This window comes from Aquila chrysaetos, chromosome 7, assembly GCF_900496995.4.
Source record: "Aquila chrysaetos chrysaetos chromosome 7, bAquChr1.4, whole genome shotgun sequence".
In the NCBI taxonomy this organism is placed as follows: domain Eukaryota; kingdom Metazoa; phylum Chordata; class Aves; order Accipitriformes; family Accipitridae; genus Aquila; species Aquila chrysaetos.
The window spans coordinates 34,161,760-34,188,136 of NC_044010.1; the positions used below are offsets into that span (position 1 = coordinate 34,161,760).

General features: G+C 40.5%; 1 protein-coding gene across 1 annotated transcript in view; it reads right to left on the reverse strand.

The window, feature by feature from the left end:
• Nucleotides 1-1,669: 1,669 nt before the first annotated feature.
• DSCAM (DS cell adhesion molecule) overlaps nt 1,670-26,377 on the reverse strand; it is a 475,910-nt gene continuing 451,202 nt past the window's right edge. The window contains exons 32-33 of the mRNA XM_030020086.2: nt 23,001-23,303; nt 1,670-2,619 (exon numbers count right to left, since the gene is read on the reverse strand). Coding sequence (XP_029875946.1) covers nt 2,279-2,619; nt 23,001-23,303 — 644 coding nt within the window. The 3' untranslated portion in view covers nt 1,670-2,278. The remainder of the gene's footprint in view (nt 2,620-23,000; nt 23,304-26,377) is intronic.

Below are 26,377 nucleotides of genomic sequence, written 5' to 3' on the forward strand. Positions count from 1 at the left end.
AGCTGAAAATGGCCTGAGACTCCAAAGTCCTGAATGCCACTGAGAAAATAAATTTTTATTTGTAAATGCAGTACTAATGCCCCATCCAGCTCAAGCTGAGCACACCGGAAAAACTCTTGTGGGAATCAAAAAGAACTGAATTGCCCCAAAATGAAATTTTCGGTAGAAGTTTAGTTTTCTGTGGAGTTTTTCAATGGGAAATAGTAAAAGAAACTTCTTTCTGTATGTTAAATTAGGTTCTTATTAAAAAAATGTTTCTCTATGGAAAAAAACACAACAAACTAAGGCAAATTAATAACTTAATCTTTTTTCAACATATAGTTTTTTCATTCTGTTTGAAAATACTTCATGGGTAATTCTTAATTTTTTTTTAATTTTTATTTCTTTTTACAGAGGCAAAATGTTGTGTGGTGTTGCTTGGTGTCGGATTTTTTGGGTTTTTTTTTGGGGGTTTTTTTTGGTGGTGTCTTTTTTTTAATGTGCTTTATCATCATATCGGTCAAATAGGTAGACTAGAGGGAAAGTGGTTCCTTACCTGAGTGACATCTCAGCACTCCTCTGTAGGTCTGTAAGAAGTACATACCTCAAGGATGTCTTCATTTGGCTCCTTCTGTAGGACTTGCCAGCACTTTAGCACTTGGGCTTGACGCAGCTAAGGATGCAAGTGCAACTTGATTCAACACACTTCAGTACTTTGCTAACTCAGTGCCCTTATAACAGCATAATTACATTAACAATAGTAATGAAAAAATTGTGCATAACTGCATTTTTCCATTTTGAAACAGCTTGAATCGAGCATGGTGCAGAAATGTTTGAATTAGCAGCGCCCACACTGTCACCAGCCAGGGAAATTGCAGGAGGTTCTCAGCCTGCTCAAGTGTACCTAGTTTATTGCTTTCAGACCCCAGTTAATATTTCCAGCCAGTGCTGAACAGCGTGTTTGTGTTGGCGCTGATCTGGGATGCTCTGCACCATGTTCTCTTGGTCAGGGCACACACAGGTAGCCAGAACACACACAAGGAGGCACTTAGCGGCTCAAATGTTATTGTGTTAAACCCACCAACCTGTAGTATTCAATCATTTATGCTTTGTATAAAACAAGCAATATTACTTCTCGTGTAATCAAAAGATGCAACAAAGTAATATGAGCTGACAGCTCCTCTGTAAAAAGGTTTTTTCCTCTAAAGGAAGCTGTGTTGATCTTAGACCTGGAATAACTTTTTCCTCCCCTTTCTTCTATTATGGGAAAAACTGTTTGTTTTTTTTCCCCAGTCCTTATGTAAGCAACTAATTTCTGTGAGTGCTACTCCCAAATGGACTAAAAATCCATTCCTAGGGAGTAAGTAAAGTAACATCAACACATTTCTTCTGATCCAAAAAATATTGAAGCTGAACAAAAGCCTCCCAGTGGTTGATGAAGCGAATGCAGATAGTCCCTGATGAGTTTGATTCAGAGCACTCGGGACTTGCACCGTTCTAGCTCTCTGCCCCATGGTAGCAAAAAAGCTGTGGGTAAGTGAACACCATTTTTTTTTCCAAAGGTATGACCCCCGCTTTCCTTTTCTGCCCCAGGTACAAGAAGACATTGTTCAGATTATGGAACTGACATGGTGGTTACACTCAGGGAAAACCAAGTACAGCAGAAGGCAACGGAAGCAGACGTCACAAATAAAGGCAGAAGACCCTTTTATTTCGCATAGACAAAATGCAAAGAGTGTCTCATTAAATTAATATTAAAAAAAAACCCAAATCAGTCCCCTCACTCCACTGACATCACTCATCCTAATTAACAACAAAAAAAGAACAATCAAGGACCCATTTTCTAATTTAAAAAAAAAGTGCAAACATGACAAAAGACTTGTTTTTTCCAAATCAATGTTCCTGTTGAATTCACAAATAGGGTGATTTTTTTTTTTTTTTTTTTTGTGATTTTTTCCCTTTTAAATCTTGTCTGATGGAACTTCCAGTTAAAATGTTTTAGTTAAGTCTCCATGCACTTCGTAGAAAATCAGTAAAAACACAAACGCTTGTGAAGATCAGAAAACTGGACTCTTTTACCCAAAAATTCAGATGTCCAGTCAGATGAAGCTCACACTCAGACAGAAAAAAAGCAAGAGAGTCTTTGCACTGTCTGTCGTTCATATTTTTTTTTGTCAAATATTTTGGCAATCTTCTTCTTTAATTATAAATATTGGAATTCAATAAAAAAAAGGTAGCTTTCATTGGATTTTTTTTCAGTGTAAATATTTACAGCCACTGTCCAACCATGCTCTTTTTGTTATACCAGGGTGTAAGATTTTGCGTAGGGATTGTTTCCTTTCAAGTGGCCCCGGGAGTCCAGCAGGGATTCTTGGGAGCTGCTCATTTTTGCTGCCTGTCCTAGCTCAGCTCCTTCTCGCTGAGGTAACGTCGCCACAGCACCAGGTTGCCATGACTGTACTTCTCTTGTGGAGGATGTCTCCATGGGTATCGGCTCCAGGACGGTGGGGCGCTTCAAGGTTCGGCTTTTCTGCGGCTCCAAGCAGGCTTGCCCCAAACCCAGGTCTCTGCTCGTGCCCTGCACGCCACGGTTCAATAAAAAGTCCATCCTAAGGTAGGGTGGCAAATGCATGAGATCACCTGGGGAGGCAAAAGTGAAAAAACAAGTCCTTACTTATGGTCATGTGCTGTGTTACGCTCACCTACTGGCTGGGGGAATCAAGCTGATGGATTTGGCCACCAAAGCAGAGTATCTGTAATCAATCCAGCTGCAGTATTTAGAGTTGATATATTGTTTGTCAGCCATTTACTATGCTATGATCTTACAGAATCAAGGGTCAACAATCTCCTTTTGGGCAGATTCATAAGAACTCACTATTAATATTTGTTTCCATAATAGAATGACTATAAGGAGAAGTGCGATGTGTTTTACATGCACTCACAGCATGAAGAAGATAAACTGAAAAGACCAGGAAGTTTTTCTCAGACTCCTAAAACAAAAGGTCTTGGTTTTCATTTGTCAAAACTTGGAAAATGTACAGGCTCGGTAGATTTCCTTTTCTTATTTTCCATTTTAAATGAAAACCTTCACAATTACAATTAATGACCCCCAATCCAGAGCAGAATGACCAAATTATTTAAAATGCATGCATGAGTGTTAAAACTATAGTTTTAAAGAGATTTTTTGAATAAAAGAGAAAAGCTTTCTTGTCCCAATATAATTACATTTACCTGCCATCCATCATCACTGTATTTAAACCACTAATGATTTCCTACCACTATGGCCATCAATATGCTGCTGTTTTGTAGCAACAAAATGCATTGGGGCTGGCACCTAGCTCTTGCATCAACCTTCCCTTCTGTTCTGTATTGTCAAGGAAACCTCCTCTTTGTTATTTCCCCTGATTCCTGGGCATTTCTATGTGAACCTGGTGATGGCAGCCTCCTCAGTTCAGAGGATTTGCCTTTGCAAATCTACCGAGTTCAGACAGGTGCCTTGGACCTGCTAACTGGAATTAGGCAGGGGTGAGTGTTACCTTCCACATATCTCTATGTGTATGAGACCTGCTACAGAAATCAGTTTGGCTTATTTATTTTCGGCCTGCTTGTTAGGCATTCATAAAGTTACTTCAAGCAAATGAGAGGCAATCAGGCACATAATGACATTACCTTAAAAAATATTTGATGGTGTAACCTCATGTATATATGAAAAAAAGCACTGTTACAGGCCCATTCAAGAACAGCATTTCCCCTTCTTTACAGACCTCTGCAGGTATATAGCTTCCTTTTTATAGCTGATATCAAAACCATAGTCTCATCTACAGATGGGATGCACCCTGAATGTTTAAAGTAGAAGACTCTTGGCACTACTACACCTGTGTCTACAGGAGCTGTTTACAGCAGTAGAAATTAAGGCTGAGCTGTGGCAGTGGCATAAACAGTACACGAGGAAAGCACTTCTTCATAATAAAACAAGGCGTAACAATTCCATTTTTCCTAACCATGCTAAAAGCTGTCCAATGATCTAAAATAAAACAGGTCTTTTGCTTTCTCATATAAGTCAAGGCACTGCAAGTCTTGCCTAAAAGAGTAACAGCATCTGCTCTATCCATAATTTCAGGTTACAGACAGAGAATTGCTGAGAAGTTACATTTGGACAGAAACACTGGTTATTCCTATAGAAATCCCCCAGGCACTGTCTGATTCCATATGTTTTATTCTAGCTAAATCTCCAACAGAGATGCATGGTACATAGTGTCTAACCCCCGTAGAGTAAGATGTGCATATCTCAAGATTAGGCTGACATGCACCACAATAGCATTTACATAAGTTTAGAGAGATGGGAAGGTTTGTGCTTATAATGATACCGGTTGCCACTTGAAAAATGAATTGTGGTAACATTATTTGGTTTTACTCATTTACCCTATTTTCCTACAGTTCCTTTCATGCCAAACCCATTCAGCGTTATGAGACCTATTTCAGCCGAGACAGCAATGTACCTACTGCTGGGGGAAAGTACATCAGGATACAGACACACGAACTGGCAGGCGCCGACTCACTCCACTTAACTAAAGGCATCGAACGGAGCTGCCCGCGGGTATGCCCGTGCTGCTCAACAGCCCCTTGGCACGCAGACCCCCATCCCCTGGCCACCCATGCTCCACCCCAGTTATTTTGCTTCTGGGTTCCCTTTTGGGCCGAGTCCTTCCAAGATGGAGTTGTGGGGGCAGTTTGCTCCAACGACCATTCCCCGTGGGCTGCAGGGAGGAGACAGCCTGGATGGGAAACGCTTGTGTCGCTTGCTCCCTGTGGCTGCATCTTCTGCAGCATCGCGGTATCCTAAATTAGGAGCCTTATCGCTACCCACTCCTCCCCAGTGGGGGAGAGAGACAAGAGCGTAGGAGCGAGATGCTGCCCCCGCGTACCTGTCTCTGCCCGCTAACGACGGTGGCGAGGGCCTTCGTTCGGCTCCCTCAGGCGTGGGTTATCCCTGTCAGGGCCCCAGCGAAGGCGGGCAGCAAAGCACACCTCTGAGATGGCAATAGTGGGCGTGAAAACTTTGTGACTAACTATAATACCAAAGTAATACCTTCCTTCTTGTCAGGGATGTTTAGAGACTGCCGGGGTCAGAAAGCAGGGTTTCTTTCGTGTTCCCACGGTTGCCCACCATGCAAAAGAGGGATCCCTCAGCCCTGGCAGAAAAGGACCAATTTTCTGTGCTGAACCCCCATCCCTATTCCCCGCAACAACAGGCCTTTTCCCAAAGATGTCTGTTGCCCTAACACCAGCTCTGACGGGCTGCTGCCAGGCGGCACGGCGCCCACTGCTTTATTAAGACCAGCCAGGTAATTTCACACGCATTCCCTCTTACTACTGCATTTTCTGTTTTATGGTCGACTTTCCAGGAAGGAGCCGGTGCGGAGCAGAAGCCGGAGCATGGCTCATTGGCAGACCCCTGCAGTCGCCTTGGAGAGCCACTTCTGTATCTTAACACACCGCTACTTCTTGAGAGCGACGGATGTGCATGGACTATAAAAAAGATGAGTGTTGAACCTTACAGAGATGAAGGTTGGTTTTCAAGCTGCTGTCTAGACATTTCGCACGTGTATTTAAGAGCTTCAGGCTGTGTAAAAAAGACCTTTTTTCCTCCCTAAATCTACATTAAGAAAGCATAGTCAATAATCTGTGTAAACAATATGCAGTCATTTTACTGTAATTTTCTAAATGTCTGGGGTCAAAGTTCCAACAGGATTGCAGTAATGGGAAACCAGAGAGTGTAACTTGGTCTCCAAAGCTGGATACGCAATGCACAATCTCTGGCATGGCTTACACAGAGCACTCATTATTTGATATGATGTACACATTTTCCTATCATAAAAAGTGCCAGCGCTCCTTCTTATCTGCAAGAAGCATCTTTCCCTGCAAGTGCTTATAAAACAAGCAGATTATTAAAATCATTAGAAAAGAAAAATTTTGAGAATAGACCTTTTTCTTCTTTGCTAGGATTGAAACAGTCTCACAGGATGAAAAAAGTCTTTGATTTATAAGAACTAATGTGTTACTGACTTAAAACCACAGTCTTTGAAATATAACCACAGGGGTTCCCTTTTGCCACTCCTACATCAGTTCTGAAGGTATATTTGAGGAGTAAAAGCCTCTTGCATATCTATGGAGTTACTTGGAAAGACTTTGGTTCTCATCCTTCTGGACTCAACAGTGTAGATATTTTTTTTGTTTTCTTGCTATTCAGCTGAATGGTGATTTTTTTCAGGCAAAGCATTATGAAGTTTCAGGATGGTTCACTGCTTTTGATGCTCTAATTACCTCTTTTCAGCTGTGTGTGTGCCTTATTAGTAATGAAAGCAAACCTTTCAAGTGCATGAACACTGCAAATGAGCATGTTTAATAATTCATGCATTTTGGTTTAATTAGTACAAAAGACATTCTAAAACTATAGTTTTCTGATGCATTTTTAAAAAAGGGAAATTTGCTGTATTCAGAAACACTGAATTCATACACAAACAATAAACATCCAGTCAAATCTGAATGCGGCAATTCAAGCCAGAACTACCTCAGTCTTTTTTTTTCTGTCCAACCCTCTAATGAATTATTTAGCATAGCACATTTAAGAAATTGTTCGCTTCAACAAATATTTGTAAACAAATGCTAAAAGTCACTTACTATGATATTTACCATAAGGAACACATTCTACCAAAAAATGGAGTATTTTCTGAGTTAATGCAGCACTGGGCAAAAATATCACTGCTCAACTTTTCTGGGATTTTATTCAAGATAGCTATCTTGTTTGCAGAACTAAACCAAGATGAGATGCCCTCCTTTCTCCCCAAAGATTTACCTCATACCTCTTTCAAACGCCAGAGAGCTTGCATGTATTTTTGCTTTCATCTGCTCCAGAAAAATCTAAGGATTTGTGCTATATTCAATACAAAGATCATCACAGACTGCAAAAAAGATGCTCTTACCAAGTTGTCACATGATAGCTATATGCATTTTCTCATGAATCATAACTTCCACTAAAGCAAAAGCAATTTGTCTTCACAATGCTGACACAGATACCCTCAGTGATGATGACTGCCTGACGATTTTCAAGTTTTGGTTTGCCATGTGAGGGACATTCCATGCTATTTGAAAGATTATTTTAGAAGAGTTTATAAAGCTGGACTGGTGACTATGACAGGATATTTTATTTAACAAAGGTAAGAATAAGACTGGGTGAATAGGGCATTCACACAGCTTACTTCAATAGGCTAGTGGGTAAAAAAAGCTCTTAGAGATCTCTCTGGCATGATCTCATGGGATTATGCCAGAACTGAATCCATACAGCTCTGTTAGCACGGGTAAGGTGCCTTGCTGATGTAGTTATGTTGATTTGGGACCCGAGTATACTCTTTATGACATTGTGCAGTGCTGGGGGGGTGTACAAGTGCTAGCGAAGATGAAGTGCCACTGCGTTGGGCATCTCTCGGCTTGTCCTGAGTTTGGAAGGGGAAGCACTGATGGGATATTGTGTTTTCCTTTGAAAGGAAGCAAGGGAGACAGAGCTGCTGACAGATAGCTTTAAGTTCATGTTTATGCTGATTAAAAAGTTTAGTGGGGTTTTCCAGCTCACTAGCACAGTAAATAAATCAGTGAAGCCTTTGCTGATACTCACAGGCTGTTTTTCAGGAAAAAGACTGCCCATAGGAAAAGCTTAAATTAGAAATGAGGAAAGGGTGGAGGGTTTGCAAGGCCAAGGTGAGAGATGTGATGAAAAAAAGAGCACAAGCGATGTTCAGAGGTCTTTGTCACTTCAGAACCTGACACACCGTTAAAAGCTAGCAGGCAAAGATTTCTTAGACAGCAGCAGCTTGATCTGAAGCTGGACTGATAGCAGCAATAACATTTCTTACAGTTGCTGCTGTCAGTGTTTGAAACCTGCTGGTGCTCCCTCACTGTCCACCTTCTGGCCGTGTATCCTGCACTGAACCCGCAGAACAGTCAGCACTGCGCTGCAATCGTTCCCGCACCAACAGGCGAAGAGTCAGACCTGCAAGGCTCACAGCACACTGCAACATCAGAAATAAATACACTTAATGAGCAATAAAGCCAACTGTTCGGTTACCTTGATCCTGTGTCCTGCTCAGCCAAGCAGGGGGTAAAGAGGATCAGTCCTGAACCTCCTGGCTTGGCTGATACAGGTCTCAGCCTGGTGGTGCCTCAGTGAAGAGCTCAGCACCGGCTCTGCCCTCCTGCCTTGTTAGCCAGGAAAAGTGACTGGCTGCAAAGGGAAGCAAGGAAATCCTTTCCAGATGCAGAGTCATTCCTGCCCCAAAATGGGGAGCTGGTGCTCCCAGCACCCAGCTGAGCTTCATGGTGCCCGCCTTGACTTAGCACCCAGTCGAAGGGTCAGATGGGTACTTGTTGGAAACTTGGAGGATAATGAAATGAAGACAATCAAAGCAGCAGTCAGGCTTTAACTTATGCCTCTGTTAGGGTTTTGTTTTGTTTTGTTTTGTTTTCCCCAGGATCTGTTCAGTGTGGAACTGCCTTCCCAATGCTCTTTGTTTAATAATTACTATTTTCTTGTAAATGTTGCAGTAAAATGCCACAACTGAACAATAAAAAATTTCTGAAGAATGCTTTGAATAAGAGGGCTCCACTCTCTAGAGCCAATATTCATCAGTAATGGAAATGGAGGTGAAATTTCCCCATGCAAATTACTGACTGCTCAAATGATGGGAACCTCAGCTTGCTCTCAATCAACAGGAGCACACCATTAGCAAGTTCAGGAGCTTACGGGCTCCTTCTGAACCCATTTTTTCAATACAAAAGCTGGATTTAATAATTCTCTAAGGTGATCCAGAATAAAAGGCAAAAGGTCCAAGCACTCCCTTAAATTACAGTCTTAGCAGCAGAAGGGGAGAGGAAGGAGGGAGGAGGCAGAGCACAGCTTTCTCGTTAGCGAAGAAGCTGCTGTAAAAGCAGGCACGTGCTCTTCCCTTCTTCTATCTCTGCTTGGCTGCCCAAGAAAAACGATCAAAGTGCTCAATGTTTGGGGGACACTTTTAAACCAACTGAATGCATAACGTTGATCAAGGCCAGCAAGGTGTCTGGATGCATTTCAGCTGCTAACCTGCCCTTTGTAGCTTTGTGACCCATGCCATTACATCTTTTGGGCTTCTCACAGTGTTTTGGCAGATGACATAAAATCACATCTTTACGCTGTTCATGTTTGTGATCACGTAGGAAACAGCCAAAACACTTTAGAAAAATATGCCAAGCTTCCCATTTCTAGATGGAGATATCAGAATTCCCTATCATCCCTGCAGGGCTGTACTTTATAACTGGCAAGGTTCATTTTTCTTTCTCCATGAAAACTGCACCCTTGTAGATAATTTGAAGATCTCTAACACATTGTTAAATATTGCATGTTGCAGTCTGCTAAAACTGGCATTTTCATAAAAGCATTAAAAATACCAACTATGTTTCACACAACAAAATAAAAACAACAGTTACTGTTGACCGCAACTGTTGGAGTTATGTCTTAAGAAACACCAGGGTATCAGTAAAACTGTAGTGCAGGAGCCAAATTTGCTACTGGCATAAATCAGAGTAGCTATATTGATTTCAGCAACACTATAAATTGATTTATACTTACTGGAGATTAGGTTTAAGTGACTGAAAATGAGGATCCCAACTAATGTGGATAATTTTTTTTAAAGATGATTAATTTTGTTATTTAGATTTAATTCTAATTCCAAGAAGTCCTTAATCAGTGTGTCTTAAAGCAAAAGCATGACTGCTATAGTTTAGCTGAGATCATACATCTGTACTACATCAATGTAACACACTGTGCATCTGTCTAACTGAATGCCAGGAGACTTGATTATCATGTTGTTGCCTGCTCCTGAAAGGTCTAATGAAACAGGATTCAAAGCACATTTTTGGTTTGTATTTCTCCAAGCAGAACTTTGGTCTTTCATACAGTGCTGCACTTTTAAAAGACCTCTCAGATGCTTTGTACATTTCAGAAGTAACTTTAAGGAGAATGGACGTATTTTTAAGGGCCTCTGTGCCGCTGAGCTGGCAGTGTAAGGAAGGAAAAACTGATGAATTCCAGGGGCCAGACAGATTTAGACTCTATGGAGATGCCATGTGGGTGTTCAGCCTCACAGGGACGGCACACCTGCAAAACTGAGGCCTTCCTGTTTCGATTTGATGCAAAGTCTAACTTATAAAAATTTGTAAAAGAGACCTCACCATGTAAATCAATATGCACTCCAAACCTCAAGTCAGAAAAACTGTCAATAAATAATGAAATGATGTTGGAAAACTAAAGTACGGGAGCTCTCCCTTTCCGTCTTCACCTTGTCACGCAAGCTGCTTCATACATTTTTAAGGATGCTCTGAGGCAGCGCTCTCCTGCCCACCGGCTGAGCTAGGAAAGCCGTGCTGCAGCCCTCGCTCAGGTGCCTCTAGTTAGCAATGCTGGAGTTTTAAGAACTTGTTTGCTGATCCTGGGTGCACTGAACGGAAAGTGTTCAATTATACATCACTTCAGTTGAGGTTAAATCGATCGTGACTCCATGGAAACTGGCATCCTTCATGGGTTTATTCCTGGGATATCTTGGGAGCCTAGATTCAGCACAGAGGCTGGAGAGGTGAGGAGTTTGAACTGTACTTATGGTTCACTGAAATCAGTGGGAGCCACTCTGTTGACCTCAACAGGCTTTGCAGCATACCCATGAATTCATGGCTAAACCTGACCGTGCCAAGGTGAGGGGTAAGCATAACACTCTACTAATAGTTACGGGGAGGTCAGGCTACAACAAGGAAACCAACATTGATGCTGCCCTGCTGCTCTGCTGAAAATATATTCATGGATAAATTACTGTAACTTGGTCTCCACATGTCCACCAGTTTGAATCACCTGAGTGATGCTGATGAGGTGCATCATTGCATTTTTGTTAATTAATCCACTGGGACCAGAAGTTCAGCTCTCACATTTAAATCAAGGATGCTGGCACAAAAAGGGGAACAATACTGAAATACATCCACATGTACATACAACTATGCTTTAAAGGCCAGCATATAAAGAAGCTCTTACATGGATAGCAAAGACTACCACTACAGTCAGATTATGAATGTACTGTTAAAACAAAAGTTTGTTTCTCTAGTGATAACAGTTTCTACCTTACTTCCAAAAACAGCACAAGTGTGTTTTTTCTTGCAGGTAAGATTTGGTTTACGTTTTCAGATGCCAGTCTCTCACTTCTCCTATAGATCTCAGATTCCATTAAGGTCCTCTTAGCACAGGGGAAATAAGCACAGCCTGCTGTGTGTGAAGTCAGTTAGTTAAAGCAGTAACAGCTGTAATTGACTGCCAGGACCTTAAAGCAAGGCTAGATCAGTTCTTATCTGTATGGAAACAACTGCTTCTGGTTACCTTGGGCTGACTGAAAGCCCCCACAAAAAACACACACACACACTGTGTCTCAACACTATCAAGGTGAAATGCTTTGGCATCTTCAAAATTAAAATGGCATGAACAGGTGAAATCTGGTTTTTGTAGAAGTGAGGTTTAAGATAGGGACTCTTAACAGAACTGCTCTAAAAATTTATTATTTTAATTGGACACAACATCTTTGGTTTGATTTGGAACATTTGCTGGTAGTTTTAGAAATTTAACATTGCAGTTATGACTGTAAGAACATGAAAGTAGCTGAAAATTTACTGATAAATGTAATCCTTGCTTTAGGCATAAAACTCTCAACTAAGTACAGTTGAATCCAATGTCTCCAAACCTACAGAAAACATGGGTAGTCTATTTTAATAGTTGCAGCTTATGAAAAAAAAAAACCACAAAGAAATAATCAGCTTTAGAAAAACTAAATTAAATTCAAATAAAAAAAAACCAACTAATTTTTAATAAATATTTTGTTGGTAATAAAAAGGTAGGAAATGGGCATTCTAGAAAGGGTGTTTTCCCTAACATGCAACTTTTAATCTAGAAGAAAGCAAAAAAACAAATAGTATTACAAACCAGCACAGTTTTGGATGCTGTATTTTTCCAAAGTTAATGTTACATTTCAAATCAAAATAACAAATAAATTAGCAACAGGAAAAGATAATTGTGCTCCTACACACTCCTCGTAGAGTCCTTGAGGAACTGGTACCAGTTGTTTCTCTCCTCTAATAAAAAAATAAAATAAATCTTCCTAACACCAGTATCACTGATTTATAGATGACAGTTGTAAAAATAATTTAAATTACTTTTATCATCAATAACTTGAATTTAGCTTCCATACATCTTGTATGCTACCTGAAATGGAACTTTCATATTACATTTGCACAGAAATTTTGTATTTGTAGCTGAACAGCTGCCCTATTTAAACTCATGATTCACACCAGCATAGTTTTCCTTTCTGTTCTCATAATATTTTAGCTTTTGATCTGAACCTGCTTAGGTTCATTTTTATTGTACTGGCAAGGTTAAAAAACTTGCAGTGTGAACTTTCCTTTCTGTAAATCCACCAGAAAAATAATGCAAGCCAATGATTTCAAGTACGTAGTCATGTCAAATTAAATGTGGAATTAAATGGTTTTCATCCCCGCAGAACATTCAGCTTTTCACAGCAGAAGGAGAAAAAGCTCCTGATACTCTGCAGAAATAAAACCTGAGACAGGATAAAGGCATTTTAGTCTCATCACCGATGTGCCATTTCTGTGATAAGAAGCAAATGGCACAGTCTGTCTCTGTGACATGTTCCTAGTTTTCCAACAAAGCAATAGAAAATGAAAAGAAGGTGTTCCAGGCGCAGGAGAATTTAATATGGAAACTTTAGAGGTGCTCATCTAGGGGAGTGACTTTAGAATATGTCACGCATGTATAAGTAAGTATACATACAAGTAAGTTAACATATGTGTTAAGAGTATTCACTACAGTTAAAAACATAGGCAAGAAGCTTTTCTCCCCACTTACAACTGTTCTGCCTGTCCCACTGCTTTCCCACCTGCCTATTTTGATTTGTCTCCTTGTGTCATTTTCTCAAAACTGGACCTTGGTCTCCAGTTGTGGAGTCAGGATGGTGATTTCTTTGTTCTACATACACACTATATATGGTGTGCACATACACATATATATTTTTTTATATATATATTCTATTTTATTTGAAACCAGAGAGTGCAAGTGTAGAACTAAAAAAGAAAACAATCCATATATTAGCCTTTTCATACTTTGCTGTGGGATTTCTGAACAAAAAAAAGGTCAAATGTAGATTCCCCCATATCTTCAAGAAATTCAGTTTTGGATCTGGAAACTGTGGAACTGTACAATTCCATTTTCAGTCAATGCAGAATAATATAATAGGCCTGGGAAAAAGAGGTAAAAGGTGAGCTGGAAGCCCTAAGTCAAGAGTCCCAGCCATTACTGAATCCCCAGTGGCTGAATTTGTATCGGATTCAGTTACTGCTGCAGCTTATAGAGCGCTGTCAGCAACTTTTCCATAGAAAGCAAGTCTCTAAATAGATTTCATCACTATGTCACACTTTCCTACATTGAGTAGAAGAGGGAAATAACTCCTTCACCCTTGAACTCACAGATCAGTGGAAAAGAGTTCACATCTCTTTATCTCGGGTTACAGGGCTGACATTGAAAATATACCGTGCTTTCTATTACTGCGTGGTTCATATTTTTCTTATTGTGCTAAGCAGCTTATTTTAGCTGTAGTGACTGAATACTGGAAAAGAAGATTTGTTTCTTGACTTGGGTGTTTAAAACAACATTAATGCACTGCAGGTGATGTCCAGACTATATTTTAAGGAACTCTTGTAAATAATTATTTAATAAAGTACTTGCATTCTGGAGCTTAAAGCTTGTCTACAAGCTAAGACTTTGCTGTTCAAGTCAGCAGGATTAGTCAAAGCGGCAAGAAACTTGTAAATTGGGTCAAGAATGCTAATTAAGGCATCTTAAATACTGAAAGAACTTGATCATTCAGCAACGCTGGAGAGGTCAGACCAGTGTTCTTTTCTATTAAATATGCAGTAGGCTTAGGGCTAGACTCAAGCTGCTTGACTTAGGTGCTGAACTGAGAAACCGAGACCAAAGAAGTGCCCGTACTTGCTTGCTGAGAGCTTGACTGAGAGCAGGCCTGTCCTGTCCTCCAGCTGCTGTGAGAAGGTGGTGGCTGCTGGCCAAATCTCCTCCTCTGGGATGGAGAGGCCGAGCAGGAGGGCTGGCAGGCAGAGGACGGAGCTCTGCCCTCAAGCATCAACCAACAGCACAAGGGCGGCAGGAGGAAAATGCTTGCGGTGGAGCAGGGGCTTAGCAAACTGGTGCTCCTGCTCTGTGCAGGTGTAGGGACCCAGGAAAGCACTCAGCTTCCCTATGGAGGAATGGGGTGTTCTTGCCATCTTCAGGGCTGTGAAATCAGTCTCTGGAAAATCTGTTTTTTTCAGAGTCTGCCTGGCTGCCTTTTCTCTCCACCCACATGCAGGATTCTTTCCAAACCGGTTCCTTTCATCAGCTGAAAGTTTGTAGAAGAGGTTCTGAGATATAAAATCTTGGCATGCTTTAAATGGATTTCAAAATCTCCTAATCTGACAGTGAATGATATCTCTTCTCTGGAAGTGTATCATCTGAGATGTTGTTAGTCCTGCAGGATTTCTGTCTTAATGTGATCTCCAAAGAGGTAAGGAAGCGGGATTGTCAAAATGAGCTTGCGCTTGTTTTGTGACATCAGGTAGACAAGTTTCTGCCTGGTCCAAGTCAAGCTAACCCTTAAGGATAATGTCACATATTTGAAGAGGGTTTTTTTTGTGCTGATTAGCATCAGAAAAATATAATCTGGGGGTCTGAGTTTTGCAGAACTCCTGTGAAAGGGGGGTTTCTGCAAATAGCAAGAGACCTGATGAAAACTTTCTAGATATTTCCTATCCAAGCACCGGTCAGATATTATTTTTTCCAAACATGAATTCCATTGCCAGAGGATGCAAGTAAGTTGTCTGTGCACAAAAAAGACATAAATAGCACTTGGGAAGAACAGAAATATCAAAATACTTCCCAGTTAATAGCTGTTCTTTTCTCAAGCACAATAATTTAGGAGTAGAGAGAGGAAAAAACCCAAGAGGCTTCTTGGCTGAGGCTATTACTGAGATTTAAAATTATAATAACAGAAATCTATTTTTAATAAACTGCTACTGCAATGTTTATTGCAGTTAAGAATAATTGTTATGATAACTCAGTTTGTGGTTAATGTTTTTAAAAAAGAAAAGAGAAACATTATTATAAAACTTTTTCAACCTCTACAATTATCTTCCACTTTTTTACATTACAGACTCTTTGATGGCACAGTGGGAGGTAAGAAGAGAGTGTATTTCTTTCCAATTTCTGTCCCACCCAGTTTCTGAATGCAAGATTTGAATCACAACTTTGGAGGACAAAGGACTAACTTATTTGTCAACCTCCCAGGTAAACTTTGGGTAACAACTATTGAAATTTCTGAATATTAATATGAAAAAATGCCTCAGTTTTGATCTTGAAGGACCTAGTATACTGTTGAGATGATTGCCTGCTATGCCTATTCTTTGAGGACCTGATCTTGCTGACCAAACTTCTAGTTAGTGACAAAGTTAGTGACAACTGTGGGGAGGAGAGCAGCAATCATAATCCCAAACTTCTGGGAGTTTTGATGCTGAGAAAGATGCAATGCTAACAATGTATTGACATCATTTTTATACCATGAAAAATATTAATACTGCACAGAGGTTAGAAATTGCAGACCCACTTTTTTAAAGGATGTGATTTATCCCACATGTTTAAAATACTGCTATGCTATCTCTACTGCTTCAATTTTCTCTTTTAATGTGCCTCCTGAGACACAAGACTATTTTTATGGCTTACTGAGAAATGTCACCATCTGCAGTGGGTCAGCTTCAAGGCCTGGGCAAATGAGGCCTGCCAGCTCTGTGAAGTCAACAAAAACCTATGTGCAGGCCTGCATCCATCCTTTCATTTTTTGGAAGCTATGCAGAAGCTGTTGTTAAGCAGTAATTTCAGTTTGCTTGGTGGTTTATAATGTGTATAAAGGAAAAATAATGATGCTATTGCGGATACTGAAGCAGAACCTACAAATAATCTCAACTTTTTCCAAAAATCTGTCTGTGGAGTTGTAAAGATCAGAGCACAAGGATGCATAAGACATGCTTTCAAAACACTGAATGTAGGAATTATTTAAAAAAAAATCCTACTTCCCTGTTCCATTTCCTGTAGCTATGACTTTTGAAAAGTTTAAGAAAAATGCAACACCTAAAATATTTTTTGTTGAAGACTGTTTAATAACACCTTCTCTCTATACTTGAAAGTTTTTGCCTGGTGTCAAGACAGTGATGCAGAAAACATCTACAGCTGCTCTTACAGACAACTAGAAGTAGCCTCATGTCAAAGCAAGCTGATTGATATTCAAGGATCACCTCCTCCAAGCTCAATGAGCAGAAACTCAGGCAAAAATGCCAGGAGGCCGGCATGGATGAACAAGGAGCTCCTGGCAAAACTCAAACACAAAGAGGGAGTACACAGAGGGTGGAAGCAGGCACAGGTAACCTGGAGGGAATATAGAGACACTGTCCAAGCATGAAGAAATGTGGTTAGGAAAGTCAAAGCCCAACTGGAGTTGAATCTGGCCAGGGATGTCAAAGACAACAAGAAAGGCTTCTATAAGCATATAGGTGACAAAAGGAAGGCCAGGGCAAATGTGGCCCCGCTGCTGAATGGAGCAGGGAACCTAGTGACACAGGACATGGGAAAGGCTGAGGTACTGAATGCCTTATTTGCCTCAGTCTTTACTGGCAAGACCAGCCTTCAGGAATCCCAAGTCCAAGAGATCAGTGGAAGTCTGGAGCAAGGAAGACTTACTCTTGGTGGGCAAGGATCAGGTCAGGGAATACTTAAGCAAACTAGACATATGTAAATCCATGGGCCTTGATGGGATGCACCTACAAGTGCTGAGGGAACTGGCAGATGTCATTGTAAGGCTACTCTCAATAATCACTTTTGACTGTTCATGGTGGTTGGGAGAAGTGCCTGAAGACTGGAAGAAAGCAAATGTCACTCCTATCTTCAAGAATGAGAAGAAGGAGGACCCAGGAACCTACAGGTCACTCAATCTCATCTCCACCCCTGGGAAGGTGATGGAGCAGCTAATCCTGGAAACCATTCTCAGACACATGAAGAACAAGAAGGTGATCAGGAGTAGTCAGCATGGATTCACCAAGGGGGAGTCATGCTTGACCAACCTGATAACTGCTGTGATAAAATGACTGGCTTGGTAGATGAGTGGAAGGCAGTGGATATTGTCTACCTTGACTTCAGTAAGGCTTTTGACACTGTCTCTCATAAAATCCTCATGGAGAAGCTGATGAAATATGGGCTGGATGAGCAGACAGTGAGGTGAATTGAAATCTAGCTGAACAGCCTGGCCCAGAGTGTGGTGACTAGACGGAGGCCAGTAACTAGTGGTGTACCACAGGGGTCAGTACTGGGTTCAGTACTCTTCAGCATCTTCGTTAATGGTCTGGATGATGGGGCAGAGTGTACCCTTAGCAAGTTTACTGATGACACAAAACTGGGAGGAGTGGCTGATACACCAGAGGATTGTGCCGCCATCCAGAGTGACGTTGCCAGGCTGGGGACATGGGCCAACTCAAACCTCATGCAGATCAATGAGGGGAAGTGCAAAGTCCTGCACCTGTGGAGGAACAACCCCGTGCACCAGTACATGCTGGGGGCCACCCAGCTTGAAAGCAGCTTTGCAGAAAAGGCCCTGGGGGTCCTGGCAGACACAAAGTTGAACATGAAGTAGCAATGTGCCATTATGACAAAGGACAGCTGTAACCTGGTTTGCAGTAGAGTGTTGCCAGCATATCAAGGGAGGTGATGCTTCCCTCAGCACTGGTGAGGCCACACCTGGAGTGCTGCGTCCCGCTCTGGGCTCACCAATACAAGAGATGTGGAGCTACTGGAGAGAGTCCAGCTAAGGGACACTGAGATGATTAAGGGACTGGAGCATGTCTCCTACAAGGAAAGGCTGAGAGAGCTGGGACTGTTCAGCCTGCAGAAAAGAAGGGTCAAGGGGATCTCATCAATGTATACAAATACCTGAAGGGAGGGTGCAAAGAGGACAGAGCCAGACTCTTCTCAGTGGTGCCCAGTGACAGGACCACAGGCAATGGGCACAAACTGAAACACAGAAGGCTCTGTCTGAACAGAAGGAAACATTTATTTACTGTGAGGGTGACTGAGCACTGGCACCCAGAGAGGTTGTAGAGTTTTCATCCTTGGAGATACTCAAACCCCAACTGGACATGGTCCTGGACAACCTACCTATAGGTGGCCCTGCTTGAGTTGGGGGGAGGGGGTTAGACCAGATGACCTCCAGAGGTCCCCTCCAACCTCAACTATTCTGTGATTCTGTGATGCAGTAACTTCAGCTGAAGTATAGAGATGTGTACTACAGTGCAACACATTTGGCACTCTGAATTATAAAAGAATAACCATGCCAAATATCCAGATCTTTCTGAAGTCCCGGTGTATGTCTCAGATTCAGTATGCCAAAATCACTTTGTTTCCTTATTTACAATTTCTATGACATTAGGTATGATTGCTCTACTTTTCTTTATAAAATTATCATTATTGTTTTATGGCAAAATCCTTGCATTTTTTAGCTCCCATGTCTGAGCTGACTTAATGAAACTGATTCTTTTTTCTGTAAACCAAATATCAGGAAAAAGGTGTAGAAATGCAGAAGTCAGAAGCAGTTCTGACTGCTGACCTGAGTGTGCATCTAAAGCACCAGCTAACTGGAAGGGAAAAGGTCTATTAGAAGACTTACAGTGGGCTAGAATATGAGGCAATCAACTATTACGCATTACTAGTTATAGAGTCGAAGTTGTACATAATGTGTAGAAGTTCTGAAAAGACAGTCCTAATTCATAGTTATGGTGCTAGAAATGATCAATTACTAAGCTTGCCTAGACATCTGATGAGCCATCCAAATATAATTCAAGCTGATGGGGTGATCAAATGTTTTGATTCAATTTCTGAATGAAAATGGTATGGAAGTTGGGAACATCATAGCAAGTTGATGTCAGCCCCCAGAATACAATTCATTGAATCTTGATCACCCCTTTTCCTTCTCCAATGAAAATGCATTCAGGCACCCTACTCCTAATCATTAACTATCTCAGTTTGGAGCAACCTGAGCTCTCAAACACTGCCTGTTAGGTAAAGCAGGTGGTTTGATCAGCAGGCTTGACTATACAGGTACAAAAGAATCCTATGAGATGCTCAGGAAAAGCAAGGGAACAATCAGTGACATGAGTTGGGATTCCCTCAGAAACTTGCAGGAAGGTCTTCTGAAGCCAAGCCTTAGGGTGGTCTAACATTTTGCTTGCTCATAACAAATACTTATGGTAGCAATAAGCTAAGAAATAGGTGCTGTAATAGCTCAGTCAGTTATGGCTGACAAAGTCTTCACTGGTAAACTCCATCATTACCTTTCTTGAGTAAAGTTGCAGCCTTGCCATTGGGTAGATTAATTTCAAAATGTCCCACTTATCAAAATAACGTTTTGTTATAGTCTTTCTGAAACTGCCTTTTAATTGTTGGGGGTTATTTTGAAAAACAAATACTACTGATTGTAGACACCTAAACATTTATCGCAACCATAAAAGTTGCAATAGGTAGCATTACAGGCAGTTTGAAAAGTGAGATTAGAAATTAGGAAGGAGGAGGCATAAGTTATTGAAAGTGACATTGTACAAGAAAGAGAATGAGTTGGAGGAGAAGAAAAGCAAAGCACCATGAAAACAGGTAAAAGTTATCTTGAAAGAAAAGACTGACTTCAAGGAAGAATAGACATGTGCTAAAGAAGTGCAGTCAGTGTTTCAGCTCAGATGTTCTCATCTACTTAATCTAAATACCTTAACTTTTTAATTTCTTCTCCATGTTCCCAAATGTAGAATTACTTTGATTAATTGTATTTGAATTATTAATTACTTCTGCAAAATTTCTGAAGTGGTGGGTGCGAGAAGAAAGATGCCCACTAAGTCTTTCCTCACTGATATGAACACTAAAAATATGGTCTGTCTTTCTACCTGTATGTTTTGTTTAAAGACCTGCAAAAAGTAACCTTTAATAACATATCGTTCAATATTTAGAGGCCAACATTCAAGTTACTCTGCTGGAACACTCAATTTTTTTCAAAGTATTGAAGCTAATTATTAATTTCATAATATATTTCATTTCCTTACTGCAAAGGAAAGCTAAAGCTAATGAAGAAAAGCAGGTAAAAATTCAAGCCATTTAAACTAACAGAGGTAAACATGGCTACAAGTCTGTAATTCACTAGAGGGGCTCTGATGATGTTCCAACCCTGGAAGCTTTTAACTCAAGCACAGGGACTAAATTTTCGTGCTGTATGCCCTCAAGAAAATAATTTTTATATGGAGTATATTAGAACCAAATACTAAATATGCATAAATAATGTATTTGGAACATGAAAGGAAGAGAGTAAGCTATTTGTTAAAGAAATGATAAAAAATGTTTGTTGACTGACTGGAAGGAGAGGGTTGCAATTTTGACTCAGCTGTGAATGCAGATGCTTCCCTTTAGCAGAGAAAAGACAAATATTTACCTTACTTTTTTTGAGTTAGAAAGTAAAATTATTTCTATCTTTATTTTTACAGCTCCTGGGTTTGTGGTTCTACTCTGTGACTACACAGAAATCAATCATTTCTCTCACTATTTTATTTCCTACTTATTTTCCCTCTTATCTATCTCTATGATACACTAATTTCCTGCCTTGTCTATTATAACTTTCTACCTTCTGCTTGGTCTTTTTTGTCCCATGTTCTTCTTTCAGCTTTCTCTTGCAAAATCCTTTATGCTTTCTTTTCAGTGTCAGGTCCTGCTTTTGAATGACTTTCCTGATACCACTGTCTATCTTCCATTCCTCTGTCTTCACAACAATTGCTTTTCCATTTATGATGTATATTAAGCAAAAGACCATAGTTTATTCTTTATGTATATGAGCACTACTGATTACTTTCTGTGTATATAAGTAGCCCCACCCACACTGGCAAATGTATATACTAAATAAAAATAAAGTAAAATAAATCATGTTTTCAAAAAGCACACAAATCTAATTATGCCTTTTTCCCATTTGAATCCTCCTCCACGATGTCACACCATGTATTGTATAATGGAGACTGACAAATATTCTGAGAAGATTTTATAATGTATTTGATCTCAGAGTACCACAAGTAATCTACCTATGCTATTGTGCACTGGGATATCACTAGAAACAGCATTCTTTGTGAACTGGAAATTTGATTGAGCCCAATAGATGGATGTCCCTCAGGCACCTTCAGTCAGTAAGAAGTTGGAGTGGCTTTAAATTTGTCTGAAGGTAGAAAGCTCCACATCCCTTGAGCTATAGCACTGTCTTAATTTTGTCCATTTTTTATTCTCCCTCCTTTAGATAATTCTAGTTTGATATTAGGAGATGTCAAAGAGAGAGTATAACAGCTCAAGAACATCACCGAAGGGTTATTACAACTTGACAAGATGCTGCAAGGCAGAAGGGATAGTACATCTTTTACAATCTGTCTTTATGAACTCTTCTGATAGCAAACCTTTGCTCTCAAGCAGAAAGTATTGATGTAAGACATGTTTTATTAGCAGGTGATTTGAGTTAGAGATGGGCACTGTCCATCTTTGTCGGCAACATGGACAGTGGGATTGAGTGCACCCTCAGCAAGTTTGCCGACGACACCAAGCTGTGTGGTGCAGTCAACATGCTGGAGGGAAGGGATGCCATCCAGAGGGACCTTGACAGGCTTGAGAGGTGGGCCCGTGTGAACCTCATGAAGTTCAACAAGGCCAAGTGCAAGGTCCTGCCCATGGGTCGGGGCAATCCCAAGCACAAATACAGGCTGGGCGATGAGTGGATTGAGAGCAGCCCTGCGGAGAAGGACTTGAGGGTATTAGTGGATGAAAAACTGAATATGACCCAGCAATGTGCACTTGCAACCCAGAAAGCCAACTGTATCCTGGGCTGCACCAAAAGAAGTGTGACCAGCAGGTTGAGGGAGGTGATTCTGCCCCTCTGCTCCGCTCTGGTGAGAGCCCACCTGGAGTACTGCGTCCAGCTCTGGGGTCCTCAGCACAGGAAAGACATGGACCTGTTAGAGGAGGGCCACAAAAATGATCAGAGGACTGGAACACCTCACCTCTAAAGAAAGGCTGAGAGAGTTGGGGCTGTTCAGCCTGGAGAAGAGAAGGCTCCAGGGAGACCTTATAGCAGCCTGCCAGTACCTAAAGGGGACCTAGGAGAAAGCCGGAGGAAGACTTTTTACAAGGCCATGTAGTGGTAGGACAAGGGGTAATGGCTTTAAACTGAAAGAGGGTAGATTCAGATTAGATATAAGGAAGAAATTCCTTACTATGAGGGTAGTGAGGCACTGGAACAGGTTGCCAGAGAAGTTGTGGATGCCCCATCCCTGGAACTGTTCGAGGTCAGGTTGGATGGGGCTTTGAGCAGCCTGGTCTAGGGGAAGATGTCCCTGTCCCTGGCAGGACGGTTGCAACTAGATGATCTTTAAGGTCCCTTCCAATCCAAACCATTCTCTGATTCTATGATGATATGTACCGCATATGGTCTTATTTATCCCAGAAGGTTCTATTGCCAGATGGCTGCAGCTGTAGAGGAGTGTATTTGATGGCCTAAACAGTCCCCTTCTGTTCCTAAATTTCCAAGTTCCTCGTTTTTCTGTATATGGGAGAATATACTCAAATGTTATATTAGCTGGGACAAAAAAGCAATTATCTCTGTAAGTATTTACAGTATATATTGTGCACTTTCTTTCTTCCTTGTGGTATATATACCCTTTCCTGTTAACCAGTCTCGGCATGGGGTGAAATGCTCACCCCAAGGACCAAAATGTTACCTCTAACATCTCACCTGGCCGATGTGCCTTTGGAACTGCCATGTTCATCACTCGCCCTCCATCCTGAGGTTTGGGGGGGGATGCAGTAAACCTGCAAATCCCCGACTCTGACGGCGTGCTTGAGGTCAGACTGTCTGTGTAGTCATTAGTCCCTGCCGTGAGCTGCTCCGACGATGTGTCTGATATGAAGCATTCTGTAATGGTGAACTTGGCATGTCTCAGCTGCTCTTCCATTTTTGCATGCTCATATGCTCTTGCTAGCTCTTCGTATGTTGAGGAGGCACTTTCTGTGGAGACCATGCTGCTTCTTGCTCGATCTAAACATCAGAAATATAAATAATGGGAGAAAGACAACATCTGCACAATCCTTTTTGGAAAAAAAGCTGTGAACATGATAGTATTTCTTAATATAATGCAGAACTCTTGAAATTATCAAGGTGATTTAAATGAGTCTGCTTCACTATAAATGTCTGCACAATTTTCAGTTTAGTCAGTTACTTGATAATTACAGATAATCTAAAGTGAAGTAGTCTGCTAGCAGCATTATGTGGCTTATCATTAAATTCACGGTTTAGAAGAAATGACCTTTAATACATGAAAAAGGTTACTTTTTTTTCACAAAAAAATCATTTCTCTAAAAGTTAAATGCCTTAAAAAAGTTAGAAACCCACAAAACAGATTTAGCAAAATGAGGAACAGCTTCTTTACATTACCTTTTAATGCATCTTAGAAATATTTCTGTGAGGTGATGTCTAGGTGAGAAAGGATAGTCTTTCTGTACCTGTTTCAATCTTATATCTTTTTTTGAGAAAGCCCTGAGGACAAAGGTCAAATATAAAGGCGGTGTCTCTCAGACCTTGTCTCTGACTGTCTGACACTAGGTAAATACTAACTCATTTCATACGGAACAAAGGTCTTAAGAAAGCAATATTGTTTGGTAGCTACCAGCCTGCAGTCATTCAGGTGCTTTTTTCAATGCTGCTGAAGCTAGTGGGGGCTTCATATTTGACACACAGGCTATGACGACCTTCAAGCTGTTCTTTTCTGCTGATGAATTTCTGAGAATATCAATATTTCTTAAACAAGCACTATTATTGAAAATGTAAATGGCTACTGATACATTTAAAAGCATTTTGGAAATGCATCGCTCATTTCCGTGGGGACAAATCACTGGTCTGTTGCACCCATCACACTTCTACTTCAGTGGGCTGGAAAAGCAGAAGACTTCCAAAAGTTCCTTGGGCAGAAGTCATGTTTAATCACAAGATCTGTACAATTACAGACATTGTTGGTGATGTTCAATAAACAGGCACAATGTAATAGCTAATTCATAAAAATGGGACTCCTATAGCAGCCAGAGGCAACTGTGTTGTTATTGCAAATCTTTATCTTTTTTATTGTGTGCTAGGATCCTTGCATCAGTTTCCATTGTGCTCAAAAAACGACACTCCTGCCACTTGTAAATAGGACCATGCATTATTTAAAATGACAAGTACTTCTACAATATGCTGTAACTTCCTTAAGATTTTGAGCTGGCCAGAACTTAAACAAGGCGCTTTTTTTTTTTCTCCCCACAGGAAACATCATTCTGTTTTTCACATTTGATTTGTAAATCAGGCCAAAATAATGTCTTGCCGAATTTCTGATCAACTGGAAACTCCTGGAAGGGAGCAGTTGCCCAGTGCCATAGAGCAGTGTCTGTAAATATGACGGTCATGCAAAGGTCCCAGTTTGGTCCATGTAGCTCAGGCCCTGCAGCTACCCATATCCCATGCCCTGGGGAGACTATTTTGGGAAGAATCTGCTTGAACACCTACTTTAGATTTGATGAAAGTTCATCCAAGCCCAGGGTGAACTTCATGAAACCTAGATTCATCAGAAAATTTCTAACGGCTTCTAGTTAGAACATTTGAACTTAGTTACAGCTATGAACTGCTGCAATAAATTTCTCCTAAGCTTAAAAGCTACTGCTTTGTAAACCTGGAATTATTTTGATAATAAGTGCTAAATTCTGCCAAAAATCAATTGCATCAACTAGATTCAGAAATCTGAAGTCCATATTGGAAAAGTGATCAAATGTGCACATTAGCTCAATTGATTCTTGAACACATAATTTGGCTACATCTATTATAATGTTTATTTGGAAATTTTAAACTTCTGAAGTACTTAGATTAAACTCACTCTATTCTTTTCCTAGAAACCAAGTGGCATAACAGAGTTACATTTTGGCATAAGAAAAGCTTTCTTGAGCATGATCTAAAGCTTGCTATCCCTTACATAAATCACTGTGTATTCAAGGGTAGACATAGAGTAGCAAAGCAGCCATGTTAAAACATAGATTATGAAGTCTGGTTACAAAATTACATGTAGTTTGTCTATTAAACTACACAGCAAATTGAATTATCTACCTTTGCCACGTGCATTGGAAAATATCATTGGGTGACAAAATGTTGGAACACATGCAAGGGCACCTGAAATCTGGAATGTCTACAAAAAGACTAACTGAGAATACATTTGCTATTTATTTTGTATCTGTACAGCTATTAAAGTTAATCCTTAAAGCCTTATGATAATTCTACCTGAAGAAATCAGGATGAAGTCTGTCAGCTGCCTAGAGGCATCTATTCAGTGCCATTACCCTATGGAGACAACATAGTTTGCAAGTTTAGGAGGATGAATTGTGAAAAGATGAGAACTCCAACCTGTAAGTTACTGGACATAAGGGAAGTCAGATGCTTGTCCTTATAGAAAGAATCAAAAGTCATACTGGTTTTCATGGTGAAAGGCCAGTCACACCTACTGCTTTGTAGCTCTAACACATAGTTTTTCACGTGACAAATACCTTTCCTTAATCTGAGGAGGCCAGAGTAAGCCTGAATTCGCTTCTGTCAGGCATACCTTTGAATAGTATTTTACCTTTCTTCATATTTAACTTTTATTAGATTTGCTTCGTGACTATTCTTCTGCTTAATCATTTACTCATTTATTTGCCTTTTTTTTTCACTTGTTCAGTGTAGGGCAGAGGAGAAAGCTTTTTTTTTTCAGGTACAATTGCATTTATAATGTGAAGACATCACGAAGAGATGAAGACTGCAGGCAGATTATGTATTCAGTGTCTCCCCAGTTATCATCTAGAGGAATAAAACCTACGCTGTTTCTCAGGAAAAAACAGAGCTAGCTGCTGCAGCATTCAGTGATATGAATGGATTTTGATGTGGACTCTAATTCCAGATTTTTCATTCTTATTTTTTCCACCTAGAATAAACCCTGTGAGCATATTATAGGAATGTGAAAAGGAAAATACAAACCTCAGTGTAGCTCAAACCTTAAAACCATTCCACCTATGATTCAGGCATATTCTTGGTTGCTAATACTGCCCCTTCCTGGTCAA